At 47.2% G+C, this 25,905-nt stretch overlaps 6 protein-coding genes across 6 annotated transcripts; 3 read left to right on the top strand and 3 right to left on the bottom strand.

Annotated features, from left to right (window-relative positions):
• The first annotated feature begins 2,499 nt into the window (after positions 1–2,499).
• LOC132073742 (histone H1.10) lies at positions 2,500–3,409 on the top strand. Its single transcript, XM_059472969.1, has one exon. It carries the CDS (start codon positions 2,513–2,515, stop codon positions 3,176–3,178), a length of 666 nt encoding a protein of 221 aa, XP_059328952.1. The 5' UTR covers positions 2,500–2,512; the 3' UTR covers positions 3,179–3,409.
• A 1,051-nt stretch (positions 3,410–4,460) lies between these two features.
• On the bottom strand, positions 4,461–4,998 carry LOC132073761 (histone H2B 1/2/3/4/6). Its single transcript, XM_059472989.1, has one exon. It carries the CDS (start codon positions 4,982–4,984, stop codon positions 4,604–4,606), a length of 381 nt encoding a protein of 126 aa, XP_059328972.1. The 5' UTR covers positions 4,985–4,998; the 3' UTR covers positions 4,461–4,603.
• Positions 4,999–5,250: 252 nt separating this feature from the next.
• On the top strand, positions 5,251–6,197 carry LOC132073754 (histone H2A.J). The gene has a single exon (XM_059472981.1). It carries the CDS (start codon positions 5,308–5,310, stop codon positions 5,695–5,697), a length of 390 nt encoding a protein of 129 aa, XP_059328964.1. The 5' UTR covers positions 5,251–5,307; the 3' UTR covers positions 5,698–6,197.
• A 5,215-nt stretch (positions 6,198–11,412) lies between these two features.
• On the top strand, positions 11,413–11,801 carry LOC132073773 (histone H4). The gene has a single exon (XM_059473001.1). The coding sequence runs from the start codon at positions 11,427–11,429 to the stop codon at positions 11,736–11,738; it is 312 nt and encodes a 103-aa protein (XP_059328984.1). The 5' UTR covers positions 11,413–11,426; the 3' UTR covers positions 11,739–11,801.
• Positions 11,802–12,687: 886 nt separating this feature from the next.
• Positions 12,688–13,147, bottom strand: LOC132073744 (histone H3). Its single transcript, XM_059472971.1, has one exon. The coding sequence runs from the start codon at positions 13,145–13,147 to the stop codon at positions 12,737–12,739; it is 411 nt and encodes a 136-aa protein (XP_059328954.1). The 3' UTR covers positions 12,688–12,736.
• A 2,081-nt stretch (positions 13,148–15,228) lies between these two features.
• Positions 15,229–15,843, bottom strand: LOC132073770 (histone H4). The gene has a single exon (XM_059472998.1). It carries the CDS (start codon positions 15,831–15,833, stop codon positions 15,522–15,524), a length of 312 nt encoding a protein of 103 aa, XP_059328981.1. The 5' UTR covers positions 15,834–15,843; the 3' UTR covers positions 15,229–15,521.
• Between the last annotated feature and the right edge of the window lie 10,062 nt (positions 15,844–25,905).

Genomic DNA, 25,905 nt, shown 5'->3' with positions numbered 1-25,905 from the left:
CCCACCACTTTCTTTCTTGTCTTTATTTCTAACCTCCGGTCTGTTTATGGGGGAAGGGAAGGAAACCTCTCCTCTCCTGGTGGGCTGGGAACAGCTTTACCAACAGTAAGCCTGGAGCTCAAAGGTGAGAATGTGAGGGAGGTGCAAGGAGGATGCACCCCTGGGGCCGCAGCTGCATTCCTGTAGGAGCAGCTGTTGCCCACTCCCTGTCCCTCCCAGGTTCCTGGCCAGTTTCAAGTGTAATAAAGCAGTCAGGGAGCTCTAACACCCAGCTGTCAAAGCTGCAGGGATTAAAGCACATTAATCGTCGTGCAGCCTTTATTCTCTGAGGAATGCGCACCACCTTAAACAGATCCGCAGAGATGACAACACTCCCGACTCCTCTTGTATCGCTTACAGTCAGATTCTGCTTTATCTTTGTTCATCTAGACTGGAAAATATGCACAATGCCCTCATCCTACCTAACCAAACACTTTTTTGCCTCTCCCACGTGTTCACACTGCTCACACGACTTGCCACACTGAACTTTCAGAATCTCCTGTGGACTCGGTCTGGTTGTTGCTGTGGGACCAATGTCACATTCACGAGAGGCATGGCAGATCTCAGAGCCCACCTCAAAATCCCTTTCAGTCAGTTTTTTACTGTGCAGTACTGACAAGATTAATTTTTGACAATGTCCCCTTACCATTCCCCTCCTTCAGAGTGTTTATCTCACCTGCATGCAAGCACAACAAAATAAAACTAGAAATAAAAGAGAATATGGAAGCACTGCAGTTTATTGTTTTGAAATGTAATTTTAATATATCTACTGTATCATTATCCTTTTCATCTGCCTTATTTAAATTAAAACTTCTTGCTATCAAGTATAACTTTGTGTCTTCAGCGTTCAATGTATCAAAATGCATGTCAGGCCCCTTTGTAACATACCTCATGTCATCTTGAATCTCAATTTATCCAGGCTAGAAAAGATGTTCTTTTATTGAAATAACCTACTGACATTTTGCATGACAATTTTTTACAAAGTACAATGTGGTAAAATATTAAGTTTGATCTTAACTTGTTCATTTAAAGTAAGGGGAAAAAATTCTGGCTGCTTTTTAGTTAGAAACCAATTGAGGCTTTTGTCTTCTAACTTAATAAAAAATTAGCCAAAACAATTAATTGATATCCTTAAAAGTTTAAATTAATTTCTCTGGTCACTTTATGAAACTCGATAATTAAGAAGGATTATGATAATTAAAACTGATTCTGATTTATGAGGATTGTCTGAAAATTATTTCAGTACTCTTAGGCTTGAGATGGAAACCTCAATAGGGAGTTCTTTTCCTTTTCCTTTAAAGAAAAGAATTGGAGGAATATGAAACCTATGGAAAAAAAAAGCCCAAAAACAAAACAAACAAAAAACCCCACAAAACCACAACAATTAGTGTCCAAATATTTGTAAGTTATACTGAAACTGTAGCATTCGATTCATGAAGGCCAGATTTCCACAGTATTCATTTTTTTGGGTGATAACTGATGCTTCAGATGGCTCCATAATTGTTTAAGTAGCATATTATACATACTAGTGTATCTATACCTGTTAGACATTTTTCCTCTCCAAGTCTGCCTCTGATGTTTGTAAGTCATAAAGAAAAGCATCCACTATTGTAACAGAGAAAGTGTTAAACTAGCCGTTTTTCTGGGATTTCTAGGCATCAACTAGGTGTTAACAGCTTCATTTTACAGACAGACTATTCGTAAAAATATCAAAATCTTTCTATCCACTTATAAAGCACCAGACAAAAAAAACAAAACAAAACAACACAAAAAAAAAAAAACCCCAACAACAAAAAGCGTAGCCCTGGCAAGTTCCAAACACTTTTCAACAGTAAATATATTCCTCTGAAGGTCTCCTCCTTTCCCCAAACAAGAAAATATGTTGAAATACCGTATCCTTAATAGTTAAAGATATGGTTAAGAGAGCCGAATCTTTATCCATATTCAAAGCTTAGCCATGAAATTGTGTTACTTCCTTGTCTTTGAAATCAATTTACGACAAAAATACTCAAGCTGCTCACTCGGTTTCTGTCCTAATCTGAAGAAAACCCCCCAAAGAGTAAGCCTGCATTACGGGGAAGACTTTTTATTTACGTGTTTTATTTTAATTTAGAAGGAAAAACAAAAGTTTGCCGTTCCCGGGGTCTTTCTGGCTTCACAACGCGGGGTTTAAAACGGCTTTTCTCTCCCATCTGCGGTCCAAACGGCAAGAAACTTGCCCGAATTAAAGTCCACCGTCTTCTCTTCACTCTCCGAAGAAACTGGGGTGATTTTGCGCCATTCGTTTTACGAAAAATATGAATTTATAACTCCGAAGAAACACAGACTCGGAGGAGGAAAAGCTCTTCCTGGCTAACAGTTAGGCGGGCTCTGCAAAGCACCAATCACAGATCACCGCTTCGCTATAAATTCAGGCATCGGGGTTACTGTAGCCCAATTACTTTCTTTTGATTAGGAAGAACTCTCTGCAGCGATGTCGGAGACCGCTCCCGCCGCCGCTCCCGCCGTCGCGGCCCCCGCCGCCAAGGCCGCCGCCAAGAAGCCGAAGAAGGCGGCGAGCGGCTCCAAGGCCCGCAAGCCCGCGGGGCCCAGCGTCACCGAGCTGATCACCAAGGCCGTGTCCGCCTCCAAGGAGCGCAAGGGGCTCTCGCTCGCCGCGCTCAAGAAGGCGCTGGCCGCCGGCGGCTACGATGTGGAGAAGAACAACAGCCGCATCAAGCTGGGGCTCAAGAGCCTCGTCAGCAAGGGCACCCTGGTGCAGACCAAGGGCACCGGCGCCTCCGGCTCCTTCCGCCTCAGCAAGAAACCCGGGGAAGTGAAGGAGAAAGCCCCCAAGAAGAGAGCAGCTGCGGCCAAGCCCAAGAAGCCGGCGGCCAAGAAGCCCGCCAGCGCCGCCAAGAAGCCCAAGAAAGCGGCGGCGGTGAAGAAGAGCCCCAAGAAAGCCAAGAAGCCGGCGGCTGCAGCGGCCAAGAAAGCGGCCAAGAGCCCCAAGAAAGCGACAAAGGCTGCCAAGCCCAAAAAAGCGGCGGCAGCAGCCAAGAGCCCGGCTAAGGCGAAAGCGGTGAAGCCCAAAGCAGCCAAGCCCAAGGCGGCCAAGCCGAAAGCAGCCAAGGCGAAGAAGGCAGCGCCGAAGAAATGAAGTGTTGAAGTGGAAATACTTTTAAACCCAACGGCTCTTTTAAGAGCCACCCACTATTGTCCCCAAAAGGGCTGATACACTCCATCACTGAGTTCCGTGCCTGCAGCAGAGCCAACTATCCGTGTGGGACGTTCGTCTGTGGAGTGGATGGGACGCTAAACTTACGGACTGGTTTTACACTAAGACTTGGAAAAATAAAAGTTTACATTCCCGGCGAAAACGCTTTCTAAAGGCTGCTTTCTCTCTCTTTTTTTTTTTTTTTTTTTTTTTTTGGAGCACCGCAAGTGGGTGTTTATGTTAAAGGGACTACTAAGGGCGGGTACCTTTCTGGGGCGTGGAGGTTCCTTTCGTTGCTCTAAATCAGCGCCATTCCTAACAGCACGGATGCGACCGCCACACCTCTTAGTGACCGCAGCCGGGAACTGCTGTCAGCACGGCTCCTCCGCTTCCGTGGCAGTGACCTTTCCGCTTGCCAGCGCCGGCCTGGGGCAGGGCTCGATTTCTGCGTGATTTCACCGACCTACTTTCCCGAGGAGGCGCCTGCCGGGGCGGGGGGCGGGATGGAGCCGGCAGCGATCCCGGCCCGCTCCCTGCCGGGCCGGCGGCGGGACTCGGCTCGGCTCAGTTCGGCTCGGCCGGGCCGGGCAGCGGCGCCGCGGGCGGGGGGCGGAGCGGCTGCGCGCGGCGCTGCGCAACTCCGGGGCCGCCTGTGATTGGCTGCTGGGAGGAGCCGCAGCCGCTCATTGGCCCGCGGGGAAATTTGGAAAAGCCCGCGCTGCTGGGGAAGGGGGAGGGGATGGGGGTAAACGGAGAAAGCGCGGGCAGCGCTCCGTGCCCCCCTCCCCATCCAGAGCCCACCCCTGCTCCCGGGCCCCGCGTTTCGGGAGATCTCAGCCCTCCAAAGCGTCTGCCCCATTTCAGGGATGCTCTGCCTTCCCCAGCCCTGTAGTCCTTCTCATACACAAGGCAAAATGTTTCAGCACAAGAAAATTCTGAAGCAAAAGGTAAAGAGGGCCGAGTATTTCTCCATCCGCCTTTTCATAGAAGTTATTAAACATTATTTTAATCTTGGTGAAGCATGTTTATAATTTAACTGTGAAATTTTTATTTGGATACAACAAATTATAAAGTATTGTCTCTTATTTTTACTGTAAAAAAATACTAATTCTATTTATTGAAAAACTGTTTAAACGTTTACATTTAAGAGTAAATTACCTCCAATTTGAAAAAATATTCAAGGACTCCGTAATTATAATTGCAAGATTAAGTAGCTGACTAAACGTTTGCTTAAAATTCTACTTTTTTTTTTTTTTAAGATTTCAATACCCAATAAGACCGAGGCACTAATGTGTTAAAGCTCTTTTATGGAGTACGTGGGTGGCTCTTAAAAGAGCCTTTGGGTTACAATTGACGGTCCGAGGCGCCCTACTTGGAGCTGGTGTACTTGGTGACGGCCTTGGTGCCCTCGGACACGGCGTGCTTGGCCAGCTCGCCGGGCAGCAGCAGGCGCACGGCCGTCTGGATCTCCCGCGAGGTGATGGTGGAGCGCTTGTTGTAGTGCGCCAGGCGCGAGGCCTCGCCCGCGATGCGCTCGAAGATGTCGTTGACGAAGGAGTTCATGATGCCCATGGCCTTGGACGAGATGCCCGTGTCGGGGTGCACCTGCTTCAGCACCTTGTACACGTAGATGGAGTAGCTCTCCTTGCGGCTCTTCTTGCGCTTCTTGTCGCCCTTCTTCTGCGTCTTGGTCACCGCCTTCTTGGAGCCCTTCTTGGGCGCGGGGGCGGACTTGGCCGGCTCGGGCATTTCGGCAGCGCTGCTCTACCCAGGAGAAGCTCAGCATACAAAATGGCCGCGGCGCCCGTTATTTATACAGACGTGTATGCAAATGTCCGGTATCAGCACCGCGAAATTCGATTGGCCCTTGCCGTGCAGCGCGTGTCCCTGCAGCCGATTGGTCTCAGCAGGATCCGTCCGCTGATTGGTTCTTTTGGCAGAGCCCAGCTCCAGCCAATGGCCGCGGTCGCGTCCCGCCCAGGGAGGGGATAAAAGGGCCTCGGCGGGTGCGTCAGGAGGATTGTCCCGGTTTGCTCCGTGCTCGGTCTCGCTCGTCAGCGCGTCCAGCCACCATGTCCGGCCGCGGCAAACAGGGAGGCAAGGTCCGAGCCAAGGCCAAGTCGCGCTCGTCGCGGGCCGGGCTGCAGTTCCCCGTGGGCCGCGTGCACCGGCTGCTGCGCAAGGGCAACTACGCGGAGCGCGTGGGCGCTGGAGCTCCCGTCTACATGGCGGCCGTGCTGGAGTACCTGACGGCCGAGATCCTGGAGCTGGCGGGCAACGCGGCCCGCGACAACAAGAAGACGCGCATCATCCCCCGCCACCTGCAGCTCGCCATCCGCAACGACGAGGAGCTCAACAAGCTGCTGGGCAAGGTGACGATCGCGCAGGGCGGCGTGCTGCCCAACATCCAGGCCGTGCTGCTGCCCAAGAAGACTGAGAGCCATAAAGCCAAGAGCAAGTAAATTTGGCGAGCAAAGCCGCTCAGACTTTGCGCGACATAACATTTTAAACAAAAGGCTCTTTTCAGAGCCACCCACGTACTCAGAAAAAGAGTTGTGTTGCTCTCTTTAGAAAGGTGCTCTGGTGCTGAGTCTTTATTAGTACAAATTTAACTCAAACGAACTTGTGTTTCGATTTTTTAAAACTTTGTTTATACTGAAGACTTGATACATTTGCTGTCTCAACCATGTTTCTAAATCAATGTTAGTATTTTTGTAATTGTTTCATTTGCTCATTGTTACATTCAGTAAAGAACTTGATTATTCCGCTCACCTTTCATGGTTCCACAGCTTACTTAGGGTGTAGAACGCAGGACGGTGGCTACAGCACGGGTGGGAGTGGCAAAAGCTGTGCAGCATGAAGATAAATAAACTACCCTAAAGCCCAGATGTAGATACATCTAACCGTGAAAAAAGGCTTTCTTCATTCCTGTTGAAGGCCTTTGTTCTTTGCAAGATGCCAAGTTCCCTATATGTTAAATATATGTATTTCCTATATATAAATATATTACATGTATGTTTATTATACGTAAATACATGTTTCCTATATGTTAAATATAAGTAATATATTGTAACATATATGTTAAATATATGTAATATAAAATGAGGAATGCCTTAGCAAAGATGGCATTTGATCTACATCTCTACTTAATCAGATGTGCAATCTAAAGAAACAGTGTAACACTTCTATTCAGGAGAATCTTCTAGTGGTAGTATGCTCCCATTTTAAGAGGCATTTTCAAACTTTCTACTCATAAATTCACTGTTCATTGCTGCTACTCCTTTTACATCAATTAACAGTGGGCAAAACTGAGTTTTCTATATTGTTGGCACAAATATCGCCCCTGAGCACAACCTTAAATCTTTTCATATTCATTTTTATAAATTATGAGGAAAACTGGCTGATTCCTCTTGCCAGGACATTCCCAGCAGCCCCATCTGATGGTCTGTATGTAGCACACTGCACTGAGGTGATTGCTCTCATCTTTGCTGCACCTCTGCCCTTCCCATCCCCTGGAGAGGAGGAGGAGTGCCCTGGGCTTGGGGGAAGGCAATTCTCCCACTGTGCCTCCTCAAGCTGCAGCTGAGAGGATTTTTAGGCAGCATTGTGCCATGGCCAAAGCAGGGCATCAGGGATCCTTTGTGGAGAGAAAGATAAAGAAGAGAGCTGCTGGGGCACCAGACTAATCTGGTATCCACAGATGGTATCTGTGGTAAAAGGTTTTGGTTTTAAGTGGACACGTTTAGGGTTGTAGTAGTTTTATTATGCTGTTTTATTTACTATTTGCTACAGCTAAATATCTCCTGGCCCTTACACTTCTCTTCTTTAAAAACTGCAATGGTAATTAAAATTTCATTTTAACACACATGAACATTCTACACTTAGTTTCCAGAGATTTCTGCACACATGTTTGTCAGAAAATTTCAATCCCAGAATGGTTTGGGTTGGAAGGGACCATTAAAGGTTATCTCACCCAAACCCTGCTTGTGGGCAGGGTCACCTTTCACCAGCCCAGGCTATTCAAAGCCCCATCCTGGCTGGCTCTGGGGATGGCATCCTCTAGGGATGGGGCATCCCCATTTTCTCTGGACAGCCTTGTCCAGGGTCACACAAGCCTCCTTGCAAAAAAGTCCTTACATATGTGCGCTCTAAATGTGGTCTCTTTCAGTTTAAAATCATTGTCCTTCCTCCGGTCCCTACAGGCCTGAAAAGAAGCCTTTCTGTATTGAAAGACTGGTGTAGGATTTCCTCAGAAACTGCTTTTCCCTGGCCAAACAAGCACAGCTCACTCAGCCTCTCTTCATGGGTGACATGATTTAGCCCTCTGATAATTTCTGTGGCCCTCTCTGGATATGCTGTGACAGATTCTTGTCTTTCCTCTGCCAGAGGATCACAGAGCTGGTGCAGCACTCCAGCTGGGGGCTCAGGAGAGCTGAGTGGAACAGGAGAATCACCTCCACCTTCAGTTCAGGCTGCTTTTGTTGCAGCCCTTGTTAGGATGGGTTTTTGGGCCACAAGTGTGTATCTCTAAGTCAGAGCACTGGGATTACAGGGAAAAACAAAAAAAGGCTTTGGGGTAGAGATATGAGCTAGCTTTCTCTGTGGACAAACTCCTGTATGTGGAGGTCAGAGCTGGCAGCACAAGAGAGGGCCCCATCCTTTGAGTGTGGAGCTAAGCCCAGTGCATCCCTCCAAATTCTTCCTGCCATCTGACCAGGAATTCATTATATGCTTCAGAATTTCATTCCAAACGCTTATTTACACTCATTTACTTCAGTACCTGGATTTTCATCCTCTGTGATGCTCAGATCCACCCCTGAACACTCCCCGGGTTTGTCTTTGCCAGCAGTGCCTTCACCAGTGATGAGGTCTCCAGTGTAAAAATCCAGTAAATGAGATGAGTTGGATGGTAGGAGAGCTGGGAAATCTCCTGGTGTTAAAGACATCTTTCAGGCAATGTAAAAATCCAGTAAAATGAGATTAATTAAATGGTAGCAGAGCTGGAAAATCTGTGTTAAAGACAGCTTTCAGGTAAATTCCAGTGGATGAAGGAATGCAGATAAGCAAGCTTAAATAAATTAATTCATTTCATTTGGATATGCAATAAACAGTAGAAAAGAGGATATCCATATCACATGGTGCCTTAGCTGTGTCACTGGGTTGCAATGCACCTTCACGTTCTAAAGAATCTGTGACAAAAATGAAAATCTGAATCTGCAATCAAGGTTACTTAAATGATATGGATCACTGTTATGCTTGGGGGTAACTCAGTGATGTCAGTCTGTATCAAAAGACTGAAAACTGCATGGTTAAATATTTGTAGAGATTTTCTAGCCCTTTTCATCTATATTGCTTGCAATTCTAGGAAAAATGCACCTATTAAGCAGCTCTTACATCACTTCAGTGTGCATATTATTGCACCTATTATGGCAGTTGCAGCAGATACAAATATGGATTTAAATTACCATTTAGGCTCTCAAGAAAATTATGAGAATCTTTGAAGTTGGTTATAATCCACTGATGCAATGACTTTTTAAACAAATTACGTAGCCTCTTGTGCAGTCATGGTGAGTTGTTGCCTTATTGTAATAAACAAATGAAATTTCCTCATTATATTTTAATGAGGAGCTAGGGCAACTGTCCTAATTAATGAACACTTGAAAAGCTACAGATTTTTAATTTTTTTTAACCAAGCTGAGTTTCGCAAAGGTTTCCTTTCTCATTTAACCCCTGGTGCTGTGTGCCCAAATTCATGAGGAAAATGTAGTATCTAAAACATGCGGATTGGACACTAAATTTTGATTTAAAAAATTATCTCCAATAAACAGTAGAAATAACTTTATTAGGGATTTTATTGAGCAGCAAAAATTTCTTTTTTCTCTTTTAAAATTATTTTTGCCTACGAAAATGCTGTGATCCATAAAAGAACTGAATATATCCCTAACAGACACACCTGTGAAACACGTCTGTGTGCACTTGCAGCAACACACAGGCAAGGCAGCCTTCCAGAAAGGATGATGTTAAATTGTACCTAATGTGCTACACTTACTGAGGAAAGGGCTTTGCAGCTGTTTTATTTATTTTGGGCTGCTGGTCTCAGCCTCTCCATCACCCATCTCTGGCAGAAATCAAAGGGGATTTTCCAAGCCTTGCAGTGGTTATGCTGCTGGAAGGAAAAGTTATGCTAGGATCCTCGCTCTGCATTTAGGAAGCCTTAGGAATAAATTATTATTTTGCCATACCAAAAGATTTTGCATAATTTCTTTCGGGTTTCTTAAGTAATCAGAAAGCTGTTTCTGACTGCCTCAGGGAACATAGCTAGACACAGATTTTCAGATATGAAGAACAAAGCAGAATTTGTGGAGCCAAACGGGAATGTTGGGCACCAGCCTGGCAGGGCCACTACTGACAAATCTCCCAGTTAGTCTATAAAGGGTCTAACTTCATTCTGTTCAGTCAAAAAAGCAAACCTAATCTAAATTAAAGATGTATTTTCCTCCTAATACTGTAGCAATTCTTTAAATTTGAAAGAAGGAATTCACAGTAATATTTATAAAAATATTTGCACCTTTTTGTCACCCTGCAACTGAAAGCATGACTATCTAAGTTGCATTTTCCCCCTGAATTTAGGGAATGTTTTATCCCCAGAAAAATTTTGGAGATGTTGCTGAGGTTCTCTACATTATATTAAGGAATAAACATAAATAAATGACTGCACCATTTTTAAAGGATATGAAAAATTTTATAGTAGTGGGCACGTTTAAAGGCTATAAAATACTAAAAATTTAAGAATTGGCAAGCACCTTAGGCATATCAGTTCTGTGTGAGTAATAGTTAAAATCGTAAAAGATATAATTAAAAAATACAGTCTCATGACTGTAATATTTTAAATCTTAAGATTTAATTTAGAAATACAGTCTCATAGCTCTCTCAGTATTTATTCATTCTTTTCACAAATACAGTCCGACGTCCACTCAGCAGCATGCATGACGTGTTTTCCGCAAAAGGGTGAAACACATGGAAAAAAAATCTGGATTCCTCATTGGAATAAAAATTGTTTGGCTAGTGCTCATCCTTCAGATGTCATACAGACAGTTGTCTGTGATGTCCGTAATGCTTTCTTTCTCTTGCAGGGTCCCGGTGCCCCGCAGCGGATGCTGCTTCCCGAGGCCGGCGGCTGCCGGGAGCGGGCGCGGAGCTGCAGCCAGCAATGCGGGGCTGGGCCGGGCAGGAGGGACGGTCCCTCCCTCAAACAGCCCCTCCGAGCTGCCTCCGGGCAATCCCTGCTCCGAACGCTCCCGCTGCAGCCCCTGGCTGACGCTTCCTCCCGCGGCCGGTCAGGACTCGCTCCCGGCTCCCTCCGCACCGACCGGCAGTGGCTCCGGCCCAGCCCCGCACGGAGCAGGGGCGGCTGTGGGAGCGGCCGTGGAGACAAAACAACCGTGAAGCCGCCATGGCGGACCCGAACAAAGGGAAAGGCGGCTCCGTGGGGCTCCCCGCGAGCGGGAGGCGGAGGGGCGGCGGGGGGAGGCGGGAGCGCCGGGCGAGGCCCCGCATTGGTCGGATTTTGCCGCAGACCCGCGGGGAGGGACGGGGAAGGGGCGCCGCAGCCCGAAACTCGGGCCGGGGGTGCCAGCCCCCGCTCCTGCTGCTGAGGGTTACCCAGAGGTGCCGGGGAAGTGCCAGCAGCGCAGGGGACAGCGGGGCGGGACGGGAGAGCGGCAGAGGGACGCGGGGCCTGCCGGCGGGCAGAGACAATGAAGTGAGGCTCGACTTTGACTCGGCTCGTTAGAGCCCCGTGCTAAAAGGGCAATAGTGTACGTTCAATCTCTGGATGAGCCAGCCACTTAAGAGTCGGGCTGGATGATCCTTGTGGGTCCCGTCCCTTCCCTTCTCAGAATATTTCGTGATTCCCGAGCCGCTGGAAGCGCTGGACGACGCCGGGCCCGCTCAGGAGAGGCGGAGCCGCGCGCGGCCGAGGAACACGGCCCACAAAGCGCCGCGGCCGCTTCTCGCGGCGGGCACGAGCGGAGGCCGAGCCGCTGCGAGGGGAGACGAGGGGCGCGGGGCGGAGACAGGGCAGCAGACCCCGCCTCCCTCTGCAGTCCTCAACCAGGTCGGACCGCCGCCCATATAGAGCCGCGCGGGGGCTGTTCCCGCTCACTGCTGTCGTCGATTTGAGCGTGTAACGATGTCTGGCCGGGGCAAGGGCGGCAAGGGGCTCGGCAAGGGCGGTGCCAAGCGCCACCGCAAGGTGCTGCGCGACAATATCCAGGGCATCACCAAGCCGGCCATCCGCCGCCTGGCTCGGCGCGGCGGCGTCAAGCGCATCTCGGGGCTCATCTACGAGGAGACGCGCGGCGTGCTCAAGGTTTTCCTGGAGAACGTCATCCGCGACGCCGTCACCTACACGGAGCACGCCAAGAGGAAGACGGTTACGGCCATGGACGTGGTCTACGCCCTCAAGCGCCAGGGTCGCACTCTCTACGGCTTCGGCGGCTAAACTCGCTTTCTGCAATAGCCCAACGCTTCTACAACACAAAGGCTCTTTTAAGAGCCACCCACAAATCTCAAAAAAGAGCTTAAAATCGCTTCTCTAGAAATGTTCTAGAATTTTTGGGGTAGGGAGGAAGGGGACAGGGACGTTCTTCTCAGCTTCCCCAAAGCCTGTGCTGCTTGGTTCTACTTTTCTGCCGTCTAGGGGGCAAAGTCTCGCATTCAACTGAGCGGGAATATTCCTATTTACTCGGGGAACAAAACGAGGGTAACAGCTATAGTGCTTGACTAGAGGCTCTCACTGCTGTAGGAAAATACTGTCTGAAACTTGCATCCTTTATTTCCTCCCTTTCACACCGAGCACCACCTGCTAAATAAAGACTCTCTTTTCAAAGGGCAAGGAAAGCTACACACAGCCGAAAAAAAAATAAACTTGGGGGTAGGTCGGGGCGAGACACTGTTCCCATAGCCGCTGGCTATGGCGGCACCGCTTTTACCGCCACAGCCTGCAAGGGGAAGGGAGGGAGCTCCTGAAATGGCGGCGCTCTTCTCTCTGCCATTCGGTGGGCGGGACGGAGCGGGAAGAAGAAACAGCCACGAGCACCCCTTAGCGCCCTGCGCATCACAGACGGGGTTGCGAACCCCGTGATCATAAAATGCCCCCTCGCCCACCCCCGCTCCTGAGGCTGCCCCTTCTCTGGCACCGCTCCCGTCTGCACCAGCACAGCACCGCCCCTCACCCCCTCTCAGCCCCGGCGCCTTTAGACAGTGGTGAACCTCACAATGACCCAAAAACACACGGGGCACAAGGGGAGGGCACGGCTGGACACTGCGGAACGCTCCCACGCCCCCAGTTATCCCTGAATCGGCACTACACGCCGAGCAATAAAAGTGCTTGGCACGGGCTGCCCCTGCCTGCAACGCAACAGAGACAACAGCTCTCTCCAGTGGCCGTGTGGTGGCTCTTAAAAGAGCCTTTCGGTTTGAAGGAGAAGGGCAGGGAGCTCAGGCGCGCTCTCCGCGGATGCGGCGGGCCAGCTGGATGTCCTTGGGCATGATGGTGACGCGCTTGGCGTGGATGGCGCACAGGTTGGTGTCCTCGAAGAGCCCCACCAGGTAGGCCTCGCTGGCCTCCTGCAGCGCCATGACGGCCGAGCTCTGGAAGCGCAGGTCGGTCTTGAAGTCCTGCGCGATCTCGCGCACCAGGCGCTGGAAGGGCAGCTTGCGGATCAGCAGCTCCGTGGACTTCTGGTAGCGCCGGATCTCGCGCAGCGCCACCGTGCCGGGCCGGTAGCGGTGCGGCTTCTTGACGCCGCCCGTGGCCGGCGCGCTCTTGCGGGCAGCCTTGGTGGCCAGCTGCTTGCGGGGCGCCTTGCCGCCCGTCGACTTCCGCGCCGTCTGCTTCGTGCGCGCCATCGCGGCCGACCCTACCTAGCGCAGGGGGAGCAGCAGAGAATCCAACAATGACCGCAAGTAGCGCTCCCAGCTCGTTTTTATATCCGAGCGCTGCCTGTTGATTGGGCGATGGAAACAGCCGCGCTCAGGGGGGAGGTTTGAAAATCCCGCGTTAACCCCTTCCTGTCCTGAGCATTGCTCTTAAATACCTAACCCAAAACAGCCTTTTTCCTTAGTCTTCCCTTTCTTCCGAGCCGGCATGGCTGCTTTTTAACCACTTGCTTTAATTAATTTAATTACTCTGCCACTACAAGTGGGTAAAGATAAAAGACCTATTTTCCAAGAGTTGCCTATAACTTGTTTGTAATCAGGTTTCCTTACTCATATTTTATTCTCTATTTAAACTGGTTACTTATATTTTGTCATCCTATATTCCTATTCAAGTAGTAACAAAGGAATCAGGTGCTTTGCGTGCATTCTTAACCTAATAGTTTCCTGGTGGATTTTTTATTTTTTGTTCTGATTCTGTTTTGCTTATTTGCTTGTTACTTCGGGTTTTTTTTGTTTTTGTTTTGGGGTTTTTTTTCTATTTCGTTTACTTGCTTATAAGTTTGCTTTATTTGGTGTGTGGTTTGGGGGGATTGTAGTTCTCTTCATGTAAAGATTTACAAATAGCTACATTTTTTAAAATGCAAAGCCGCAAGTACTATTCGGAATAAAACTTTGGGAAAAATAAATATTAGAAATAGACATAATGCAAATATAACATCTATAGATGCTGATGCTTTTCTGAGAAAAAGGAAACAATACAAGGTTTGATGGTAATCTCTGAGGTTCGGAGCGGCTTCAGTTGTAACCCAATTAAATTCTCCGCTATCTGACCAATCAAGGCGGGGAGGCGGGGCCGCCGAGCTCTATAAATGGGGAAGCAGAGAGCGATTCGTTACTGTTTCAGGCCGATCGGTGCGTGGTGTAACGATGGCGCGCACGAAGCAGACGGCGCGGAAGTCGACGGGCGGCAAGGCGCCCCGCAAGCAGCTGGCCACCAAGGCTGCCCGCAAGAGCGCGCCGGCCACGGGCGGCGTCAAGAAGCCGCACCGCTACCGGCCCGGCACGGTGGCGCTGCGCGAGATCCGGCGCTACCAGAAGTCCACGGAGCTGCTGATCCGCAAGCTGCCCTTCCAGCGCCTGGTGCGCGAGATCGCGCAGGACTTCAAGACCGACCTGCGCTTCCAGAGCTCGGCCGTCATGGCGCTGCAGGAGGCCAGCGAGGCCTACCTGGTGGGGCTCTTCGAGGACACCAACCTGTGCGCCATCCACGCCAAGCGCGTCACCATCATGCCCAAGGACATCCAGCTGGCCCGCCGCATCCGCGGAGAGCGCGCCTGAGCTCCCTGCCCTTCTCCTTCAAACCGAAAGGCTCTTTTAAGAGCCACCACACGGCCACTGGAGAGAGCTGTTGTCTCTGTTGCGTTGCAGGCAGGGGCAGCCCGTGCCAAGCACTTTTATTGCTCGGCGTGTAGTGCCGATTCAGGGATAACTGGGGGCGTGGGAGCGTTCCGCAGTGTCCAGCCGTGCCCTCCCCTTGTGCCCCGTGTGTTTTTGGGTCATTGTGAGGTTCACCACTGTCTAAAGGCGCCGGGGCTGAGAGGGGGTGAGGGGCGGTGCTGTGCTGGTGCAGACGGGAGCGGTGCCAGAGAAGGGGCAGCCTCAGGAGCGGGGGTGGGCGAGGGGGCATTTTATGATCACGGGGTTCGCAACCCCGTCTGTGATGCGCAGGGCGCTAAGGGGTGCTCGTGGCTGTTTCTTCTTCCCGCTCCGTCCCGCCCACCGAATGGCAGAGAGAAGAGCGCCGCCATTTCAGGAGCTCCCTCCCTTCCCCTTGCAGGCTGTGGCGGTAAAAGCGGTGCCGCCATAGCCAGCGGCTATGGGAACAGTGTCTCGCCCCGACCTACCCCCGAGTTTATTTTTTCTCGGCTGTGTGTCGCTTCTCTTGCCCTTTGGAAAGCGGGAGTGGGTTGAGCGGGTGGCGGTCGGCGTGTAAGAGAATGGGGGAAACAAAAGGACGTAAGTTGCAGAAGGTATTTTCCTACAGCTATGAGAGCCCCCAGTCAAGCACTACAGCCATAACCCTTCGTTTCGTTCCCCGAGTGAAGACGAGGATATTCGTGCCTCTTCAAGTATAAGACTTTGCTCCCTAGACCCCAAAAAATAGGCTAAGCAATTTTGAGTATTGGGGAAGCCGAGAAAAACAAACTCTTATTTTCCTTTTGCCTCTAGCCCAAAACAAATCACTACTAAAAAAGCGATTTAAAGCTCTTTTTTAGAGATTTGTGGGTGGCTCTGAAAAGAGCCTTTGTGTTGTAGAAGCGCTGGGCTATTGCAGAAAGCGAGTTTAGCCGCCGAAGCCGTAGAGAGTGCGACCCTGGCGCTTGAGGGCGTAGACCACGTCCATGGCCGTAACCGTCTTCCTCTTGGCGTGCTCCGTGTAGGTGACGGCGTCGCGGATGACGTTCTCCAGGAAGACCTTGAGCACGCCGCGCGTCTCCTCGTAGATGAGCCCCGAGATGCGCTTGACGCCGCCGCGCCGAGCCAGGCGGCGGATGGCCGGCTTGGTGATGCCCTGGATGTTGTCGCGCAGCACCTTGCGGTGGCGCTTGGCGCCGCCCTTGCCGAGCCCCTTGCCGCCCTTGCCCCGGCCAGACATGGTCACACTCTCAAAGCAGCAAAGGCAATGAAGGAAGCCAGCCCCCACGCGGCTCTATATGGGCGGCGGTCCGACCTGGTTGAGGACTGCGCCGGGGCCGGGCCGGGGCGGGCTCTGTGCGCGCCCCTCCCCCCGAGGGCCGGGCCTTTGCCGCCGTCGCTCCCGGCTCGGGCCCGGCCCCGCCCCCGGAGCCCGAACCCTGCGGGGCCCGGAGCGGATCCGGCCGGGCTCTCCCCGTGCCCGCCGCGCTCCGCCCGCCTGCCCGGCCCCGCCCGAGGGCTCTCGGTGCCCGCACGGAGCGGGGCCCCGCCGGCCGCGGGGCTGCGGCACAGCCCGGCCAATGGCGGCGGAACCGCGTCCCGCCCGCGCTGCGCCGCCGCCAGCGAGCTGTGCCCGACAAAGGGCCCGGCCCGGCAGGGGACGGAGTGGGCGCTGCGGTCCCGGTTCTACCGTAAATGAAACCTTTTCTGCCGAAGGCTGAGAAAGGCGGGTAATGTGCTGTAATGTGTTGCGATTTTTATTTCTTTTCCCCTTTGAGTGGGACTTTTTTTTTTTTTTTTTTCTTTTGGTCCTTGTAGGGAAGTCTTGTCTGTCCCACATCTCTGACTTAATAATCACTTGGCTTTGCTGTGTTTATGGGACTGGTGGCCTAAGGAAAGAACAGATTTGTATCTCTTACTGTTGTACCCATTAAACAATCTGCATTATGTCTGTGCTTTTAAAGATGTTGTATGTGTTGGATAATAGTCATGGTCCTATTCTTTATTGAAACATATAAAGCATTACTTTTTAAAATTTCCTTCTTCTCAGTTTATTACTTTTTGAAGACAAAAGTGGTCTGGAGGTGTTATTTTTTGCTGGGTTGTCTGTTGGCTGCATGAGTCAATTCTGCTGAAATTACTCCTAAAAGGCTTCAAGCTTTGCATGTACACAACTACTTTTACTTTTTCCGAGTTATTATTTAAATTTACTATGAATATATATTTGAGGGATTTTTACTTTGTTCTGGAAGGGTTGTCAAATAAATGCTATCCCACGCAGTGGCTATATACCATCTGTCTTGGCAGGCGTTATCCTCTGGTTAATTTTGCCTCTGTGCAGTGCACAGGTTTGGGGGTTTTTTGCTGGTGAGCTATTTCTCAATTTGTTTGATCCTCCCCTTCTTTTCCCTGTTTCCAATGGATGCCTATTACTATACAATGCTTCTTGAATGTGAAAAGGTTTTGCTTGGTACTTTTGCACATTTTTACATTTGAGCCATCGCTGTTTTGTTTTGCTTGTCCTTTTTCACCACCTTTTCTGAAAAGTTCTCATTCTCAGGGGAGATGATAGTGGGGACTTTTAGATTTACTTTTCTCTCTCTGTAGATCTTTTGTATGCATGTTATTTAATACAGGTTATGTTTGGCCATCACCCTGATACGTATTTTCATTTGCAGATAGCCAAGCAGTGTTTACATCTCTTTATACCTATTAATACGAAATTATTTGTTCTACAGGTATAGCAAACACATATTTATCTTTGAATTTCCACATTGATGATGGTTGTAGGACAGATGAAACTCTTCCAGTTGTTGTGGAAGCAACCAAGAGCCATGCAGGCATTTGCTCATTTCTCCACCAGTGGGACTGAGGAGAGAATGAAAAGGGTAAAAGCAAGAAAACTCATGGGTTGAGATGACAGTTTAAAAGGGAAAGCAAAAGCTGCACTCACACACAAGAAAACCAAACCAAAGAATGAATTGACCACTTCCCATGGGCAGGCAGGTGTTCAGCCATCTCTGGGAGAGCTCTGATCACTGAAATGCGTATTTGGGAAGATAAATGCCATCATTTCAAATGCCTTGCCCTTCCTCCTTCCTCCTCCCAGCTTTATATTCTGAGCATCAGGTGACAAGGTCTGGAATAGCCCTTTGGGCAGTTGGGGCCACCTGTCCTGGTCTTGTTACAATCTCCCAGGCATACCCAACTTCCTCACCCATTGTAGCATCACAAAAAGCACAAAAGGCCTTGGCTCTGTGTGAGCCCTGCTCAGCAACACCAGAAACATCACTATATTATCAACCTGGTGCTCAGCACAAATGCTAAACATAGCCCCATGCAAACCACTGTGAGGAAAATAACTCCAAGCCAGCCAAAACCAACAGATTTAGAATCACTGTCTTTGCACAGTATTTATCATTACACTTACTCAAGGAAAAAAACCCCAGATATTTATACACAGTCTTTTCCCTGCTGTCACTGCATTTATGGGTTACAACATAGATAGAACTCAGTTTTTACTGAGTTTTTATCCGGGGTCCTTCACTTTCTAAGTATTCTTAAGACAAACTTAGATGAAGAACTACAACAGGTATCAGTCTAATTTGTTCCTAAGCAATACTTTAGCTTCAAAAGAATAAACTCCACAGATTATTTAGAGTAACTTTTTATTATGGCAAATTTTACATAGAATCCTTGTAGATATGACAGCAATATAAAAGTACATAGAATACATTCATGCATTACACTGTGCTTGGGTTATTCAGGGAAATACTCTATATTTCAAGGTTGTCCATGTAATGCTTACCCAAATTTATCTTTTCCCACACTATGTAGCTTAATTTTCTTGTTTTTATTTTAACATACCTTGTTTGGGTGTTACTTTTCTAAATTTCTTGCCAGCATCTGTGGGTATAAAGTAAATGTGTGAAGTAGTGAAGTATTGAAGTATTAGGACACTTCTGAAGATAGACAAAATTAACCCAAAAGGAGGAGCAAACAACCTTTTCACAGGAACTCAAACATTTCAATGTTATGAAAAAGTAAAAAGGAGTTCTAAGCAATCTGAATTCACCGAATCCTGAAATAACACTTCATTTCCTATATGACATTTTTACTTTATGGCCAGTCTCATGTTTAATGGCCAGTGTTGCAGGACAGGTTGGGGATGAGAGGAATGACCGAGAGAGTGACTCCACTTCTTTGCTCACTCTAGGAGTGCCAGCAATTCAGCACTTCTCCTCCCCTCTGCATCTGCTTTCAATCTCTCATCCTGACTTTCCTCCCAACACTCCAGTCCATCCCAAAAGAAAACCATCCCCTTGAGGAGGCTTTTGAAACAATGTGATTTTCAAATTTGTTTTCTCTTTAATGATCTGCTTTTCTTTTCAGGAAAGCTGTTAGCTGAGCTGAAGGAGTCACTGATCTCTCAGTGGATCTGCCAGCACATGTATTTTTACATCCTTAGGAGAATTAATATTAACTTAGAAACTCTCTGTGGGTATGTTTTTTAAATCAGCTAAAAGAATCCTGATGGAAATACTGAAATCAGAGATACAGATTTGGTTCATCTCCTAAAGCAAAAGCTTATGATAGTGCTACTTTATTTAGATGAAACATTTGTGAGGGAAAAGGAATAATCTTTTTTTGCATCATCTTCCTAGGGAGATGAGCATCCCAGAGCACTCTCATATGAAATGTACAAGCCCAGCTAAAAATAGAGATGGATTTTTGCCGAGAGTGATGATCAACACAACTAGGTATTACAGAACTTGCCTAATTCCACTGAGAGGAAAAGAAAATATTTTTGAAAGTTGCAGCACAAGCAAAATTAAGGCTTTGTGCACCCTACTGACATGGAGACTCCAAGCTGGCAATCCCTGTGCAGCCCCTGTGGTTATCTGCACACAATAAAGGAGAATCGCACCCTCCACACCTCAGTGTGCCTAAATTACTACCAGACTCTTTAAAGTTAAATTTTCACTTATTTACTTTTTTCCAACTATGGTTTCTAATTTCAATGCCTGTCCTCCCCTTGTGCCTGATTCCCAACTCGCTCTTCAGAACTGTCTCACCACCATTTTCCACCTTTACTGCACCTAATAAAAAAAAAATCTTCCCATATTTGAAAACCATAAATAAACAAATTTGTTCAATGCTCAGAACCACTACAATGAAATTTACTTGAATGTCTAGAAACACCAGAAAAGGAAAAGAGAATAAAACAGGATTTTGTATCTTGTTGCCATTGTAGCAATAGTTCCACCCAGCACTGTACAAATTTCTGGCCTCTAAATAAATAAACTATTGCAAGAGGTAAAGAAATTTCTGAGAAAAGTGATAAAGCTGATTTAATGGTGAAAATGGCTTTTCTACTAAGCATACTAGGACACCTTCAGAACAAAGACCACTGACTGAAGATGTTCTTGCTTACCTTTACTACCTAGCAGGTCAGGGGTTAAATATATCCAACTTATGAAGTCTAATCTAATAATAAAATTAGTTACAACCAAAGAGTTATTGACATCAGAAATGCTGTCTAAATTTCCTAGGCAGTTTTTAAAAGTAAATAGATCCTTACTCTATAGGCTTTTTTCAAATCAGATAGAAGAGAGAAAGATGATGTGTGGAAAGAAATTGGTGCCATCTCCCTCCTCACAGAAATCAATTCTGGACTACACAGCTGCTTGCACAGGCCCTAACACTGGTGGTAAATAGTTCATAAACAGATCCATTTCACTACATGCATGTCCTTAGGATCAAGTTTGTTTTTTTTGTAAGGTAAAAAACCAAAACCAAATCCTCTCCCCAAAAAACACCAGTCCCAAACAAAAAAATTATTCTACCCTTTCCTCCCTCCCAACCCCGGCCAAAACATAAAACCAAACTAATAAACAAAAAACTCACCCTCAAAAAAGCTCCTATTTGAGTTTTTAACTACTGGTTTTTTGTGTTTTCCCTGGTTTGTGCCAGTATTCTCATGATTCCCTCAGAAAATACTTATGAAGGCCATAAAGGAATCCCAAGACAGGAAACACCTGCAACTTCTACAGGAAGAGGACTTGTTTTCTATTTGAGAAAGGAGGCATCATTTGTATGCAGAGTGCAGAGGCCTGAAACAATCAAACCCCTCCAAGATGTGATACAGAGGTGCCTCCTGGAGAGGAAAAAAGGTTTGTTTGCATCAGCCCTGTTACTGTGGCAGGGTTGTTTCTGTACCTGCAGCCATGCATTGAGTGTTCCAGGACGGAATGGGCAAGGAGAGGGGAAGGATGCAATGATCAGGAGCTCCTGACAGAAGTATTTTATCATGTAGGATGGATCATTGATCTCTCAGCTTTGAAGCCTGCAGAACGAAAATAATATTTTCTAACGGAGCAAGCTGGAACATCCCAACTGCTCCTTGGGTTGTTTTGGTTTTGTAGTGGGTTGTTTATTTGTTTGGTTTTGTTTGGTTGTTGAGGTTTTTCCCCCCTTAGGCCGGGCAGCAGCCGCGGTATAACAAAACAGCAGTCAAAACCCACAGATTAGCAGCTGAGGAAAGGAATACTAGAAGCATTCAAAACACGGGCTGGTTTTACAGCAGGCAGGGCGAGATGCTCGTCACTCATCGCGGGGTGCTCCAGCGGATCCATCCTCACCGGCCGCGGATTAGGGAAAGGAAAAGGACGCGGGGGCAGGGAGGGCAGCGCAGGGAATGGAGGGGAAGGGATGGGGGAGGGGGGGAGGAGGAGGAGGAGGAGGAGGAGGAGGAGGGAGGGAAGCTGCCGCCCGGGCAGGATTGGTTGGAAATTGCTGCAGCCCAAGCGGGCGGTGCCTGCGGCCCCCGCTCCCCGCCGAGCCGAGCCGAACTCAGCCGAGCCGGGCCGGGCCGAGCCGGGATACGGCCCAGGGGCAGCGCTCCAGAGCGATGGAGCCTCCCCTTCCCTGAGCTGTGCCACGGGAACGACAGGGGTGTCACAGAGGCGAAGGGAAAGCACACAAGGGTCGGGCTCACGGCAATCCGCTGTCCTGTTGGTATCAGATATATTATATCTGATATCGATATGATATGATATGATATGATAGGATATGATATATGATATGATATGATATGATATGATATGATATGATATGATATATGATATTCACACAAACATAATAGACTCAAAGCACTTCTGTGACCTGCAGACGCGGTGTGCTGCCATTGCAAATCTACAGCTGTAGAATCTGCTGTTGGCTTCCACTTCCACACAGACGTCCTGAGCGTCAGCATCAATGGCTTCCAACATGTGTGGATGGAGAAAAGCGAATTTCTTACATGTTTTCCAAAGTCTAGACTGATCTTGTACCTATGCCTTTTAGAGAAATAAACAGTAACTTATTCTTTAAAAAGTACTTCTGGTGTCTAAGCAGGTCTGGGCTTAAGTGTTTAAGAAAAGTAAATTACTAATAGTATTATTCCAATTATTTACATAGAATAACACCAGATTTGGAAGATGCTCCAACTGTATTTTATGTTGGTATTGCAGAAAGATACTAAAGAAACTAAAAATTTGAGTGAAGGAATTTGAGAGCAATTTAATAAAAGAATTATAAAAGCTTAACCATTGCATAGACTATGTGATGCAAATGTTCATTTAAGTTTTGCAAGGAAGAGCCTAGAGCATCGTGGGGACAGCATTGGTATGAGGTAATTAATTCAATTCCATTCACAGTTTGGTCTAGGTAAACACTCTAGCTTGCCTACATTATCAATAAAATTTCTAGCCTGAAGTAAAATTCTCATGAAACAAACAAACAAAATTAAAATCAGGTCATCCTCTAAGACTTTGGAAGACTGCTTACTACCAAGGGAGTTGGAACAGTATTTCTATCCTGTCCTCAATCAAGTCTCTAGACAAAAATCAAGCATAGACAGTCTTTTTATAAAACAAACTAAAAAACCCAAATAAAAAACCTCAAAACCAAACCAAAAAACAAGACCAAAACAATGTGAATAAGATTTTTGGAAGGAAATTAATATCCAAGGACTTTTTCTGGTACACTATGTTTACTAAGACAAAGCCAAAAAGTAAATGTTCTTTTATAACATCATGTTTTTAAAATTTGATTCTTAGCATCCTTTTGAATGTTTCTGCAACTGAGCATAGTTTCATTTTGGGTTTTTTGTTTTGTTTTTCTTTGGGATTGTTTTTGGTTTTTTAATATTGTCTTGCACATTATCTCTCCCTGCTCTATGGAAAAACAAGAAGCTATTGGATAATTACAAGTTAAATAGCATTTACACGGGAGCAAGCGATCAGAGAGATTGCCCTGCCTATGTTATGGTTAGTACTTTACAGCATAAGGATATATTTTGTGTGGACCTAAAGTTCTAAAGTAAATTAGAGTCATATGATACAAAATGTTTATTTCATGATCAAAAGCATCTGTGATGCGCTGTTCTTAAATCTAAGGCCTTCCTCCTTTTTAAGAATTTAGGCTGGCTGGATAGACAAAACTGTATTTGGGAAGGGAAATTCCACATCTGCAATGAAATAAAATATTGTGCTTTTAAAAAAAACACTACTTTCAACCCTCATTTGTCCCATACTCAAAGAAGTGATATAATACATTTCTCTCTTCTATTTCAATATATAAAAACCTTTTATATATTGAAATGGTCTTTCATTTAACTGTGGTATGCAGACAGAAAATGTGTGCATTTATAACAAGCAGTTACCCGAGGTAGAAAAACATATTGCCCTTCTCCATTAGTTGTGAATGACTGGCCAGGAGAAACTCAGATATGCAGCAATTGCATTAAAACATTCCAGGCATAATTTAGCTGAAGAAAAAGAGGAGTTAGCATACAGAACTCATCAAATCTCCTCTACTAACAAAAATATACTTAAACCCATCATGAAAATCCTGTTGGTGGCATAGAAAATGTCATGATATTTTAAAATCTCTGTATAAGGAAAGCCAGCTCATTACATGAGCTGTCTCAAGGAGGAAACATGGCTAGAAAATCGTGAACATAATGGATTACAATGCTGAGCTTAACGAGTGTCCAGTGAGGAACATGATGGAAAAAAAAAAAAACAAACACTTCCCACTACAATACAACCTACCTATATCTTATTTGAAAACTGTTAAAATACATTTTCCTAATTATTTTTAAAACATCAGCAGGGGGGAGAGGGAGAGAGGAAATAAGAAATAAACCCAACAAAACCAAAACATGCGATTTCCAAGAGAAGCAGAACATAAACCCTGAAGTGCCTGAGAAGGAAATACGAATATTGGTCTTGAAAAGAGATGCTCCCTCCTCACACCCTGTGTTCAAGGGCAAAAATGAAACCCGAGAGGTTTCTGTTTCAGGATTTTCAAATGGCCCAATCAGAACCTTGTACAAATCAACTCCCTTCTCCAGGCCCACATAATCTCTTCCTTCTCTACTAAATATACACCAATGGAAGCTTATTTTGCCAAATATGCAAAATAGAGCAAAATTGCAATTATGAAACAAACAAAAACAAACAAACAAACAAAAAAAAACGACCAAAAAACCCTGAAGTGTTTTAAACCTAATTCTAGCATCAAATTTCAGAATGGTTACCAATAAAGTCCTGCAGTTCCTGCTGTGTCAAAGTCCAGCTCTGAATGGTAGATTATTAATATCTAATGCAATTTCTCCAGCAGAACAGAGATTATTTTAAAAAAGGAGGGGGGGGAGAAGTCTTCTTTCTGTCTATTTTGGGAAAAAAAAGGAAAATCCAAAATAATAAACATGGAGAAAACCCAAAAAAAAAAAAAAAAAAGGAAAAAAAAGCCCAAAACAATAACAACCAAAAAAATCACCAAGCAACAGAAAATAACACAACCTTTGAAAATTGTTTAAGAATCGTATACCACTTAGAAACAGAGCCACAATTCTTATCTTGTTTCCAAGCGAGATTTCAGCCGGGCACTCCCACGTTATCTCCCTCTGCCTGAAAAACATTTTCCATTAACACAAGGCCCCAGTGACTCATTCCTCCGCCTCCTGAGGCACAACACCGGAAAAAAGAAAAAAAAAAAAAAAAAAAGGAAAAAAAGGGGGAAAGGAAAAGCAGAGTTTTCCTCGCCTTAGTTCTCAAGGGAGGATTTCAGGAACAAAGAAAACCCCCTCCCCAGCCCCTGGGCAGCCTCACTCGGAGGCTCCCGGCGCTGCATTCCTGCCTTCCCTTCGGGCAGTTTTCCACATAAAACATTACTGATAGAAAACCAAGCTACAGCGTCATTTATCTACACCTATTCCCTATTCTAACAAAGGAGGGTAGGCCATGTTTTTTACAGCGAGAACAAAATTAAAAATAAAAAAAAAAAAAAAACAAACAAACAAAGGTAAAACCCCCAAAATTACCCCGTTCGGAGGAGGGAGAGAGGAGCTGCCGCCGTCCCCAGCAGCGCGGCCCCGCAGGCACCAATGGCGCGGAAGCTCCTCCCTGCCAATCCCGATCCCTGGCATGTAACCGGGATTTTCCAGCCCCTGGCACCCCGAGAGGGGCGATGCAGAGGCTGGCAGCTCCAAAGAACACAGCTTCCACATCTGAAGGCCGTGCCCTCTTCTAGGGGCGCCAGGGGCTCCCGCAGCCAAGAAGGCCCAGGCAGCCGTAGCAACCAAGGGCCCTGAAATGACAACTAAGGCTACCAAAGCCAAAAAAGCGGTGCTTAAGAGCTGAGAGAAGCCAAAGGCAGCAGGATCCAGGAGAACATAATTTATAAGTAAAGGAGACTTTTGCAGAAAAATGTCAAGAGCACCTCATTCTGCCAGGATGAAGGAGAAATAATTACAACACCAGTTCAGGGCCAGACTAGTACATCCTGACTCCCTTCCCGGGCATATGTGACTTTCCATAGGGCTTCTACACGAACTGACACTCGAGCCAGTTCTGCAGCTGTCACCATCACCCATCACAATAATGAACTCTTAATTCAAAACACCTGATGCCACCTTTTGGAAACCCTCCTGGACTGCGCCCCAGGAAAGTACTTACGGTTATCTTAAAGCCTGAAAGGCTGCAAAACAGAGAAAAGAGAAGCACAGAAAGCAGCAAACGGCAGGAACCCCTATGCAGGAGGCTCTGGAGCCTCCGTTCCAGCCCGGCCCAGGGCAGGGCCCCGCTCCCCGCGGTTTGAAAGCCCCGCGCTCCGGCCGCATTGGCCGCCCCGGCCCGCCCCGCCCTTCCTGCCCCGGGGAGCGGCGCTGCCCCCCACGGAACCCACCGGCTGGGAGGGAGAGGCAGCCTGGTGGAGCCCACATCTCCTCTCAAACCATACAGCGGTGACCGAATTCATCCGTGGAA

This window comes from Ammospiza nelsoni, chromosome 5, assembly GCF_027579445.1.
Source record: "Ammospiza nelsoni isolate bAmmNel1 chromosome 5, bAmmNel1.pri, whole genome shotgun sequence".
NCBI lineage: Eukaryota > Metazoa > Chordata > Aves > Passeriformes > Passerellidae > Ammospiza > Ammospiza nelsoni.
Note: the sequence above shows the minus strand (reverse complement) of the source record. Positions and strands in the feature narration are given on the sequence as shown.

Coding starts and splice junctions, on each gene's coding strand:
- LOC132073742 (XM_059472969.1), top strand. CDS start 2,513: ATGTCGGAGACCGCTCCCGCCGCCGCTCCCGCCGTCGCGGCCCCCGCC.
- LOC132073761 (XM_059472989.1), bottom strand. CDS start 4,984: ATGCCCGAGCCGGCCAAGTCCGCCCCCGCGCCCAAGAAGGGCTCCAAG.
- LOC132073754 (XM_059472981.1), top strand. CDS start 5,308: ATGTCCGGCCGCGGCAAACAGGGAGGCAAGGTCCGAGCCAAGGCCAAG.
- LOC132073773 (XM_059473001.1), top strand. CDS start 11,427: ATGTCTGGCCGGGGCAAGGGCGGCAAGGGGCTCGGCAAGGGCGGTGCC.
- LOC132073744 (XM_059472971.1), bottom strand. CDS start 13,147: ATGGCGCGCACGAAGCAGACGGCGCGGAAGTCGACGGGCGGCAAGGCG.
- LOC132073770 (XM_059472998.1), bottom strand. CDS start 15,833: ATGTCTGGCCGGGGCAAGGGCGGCAAGGGGCTCGGCAAGGGCGGCGCC.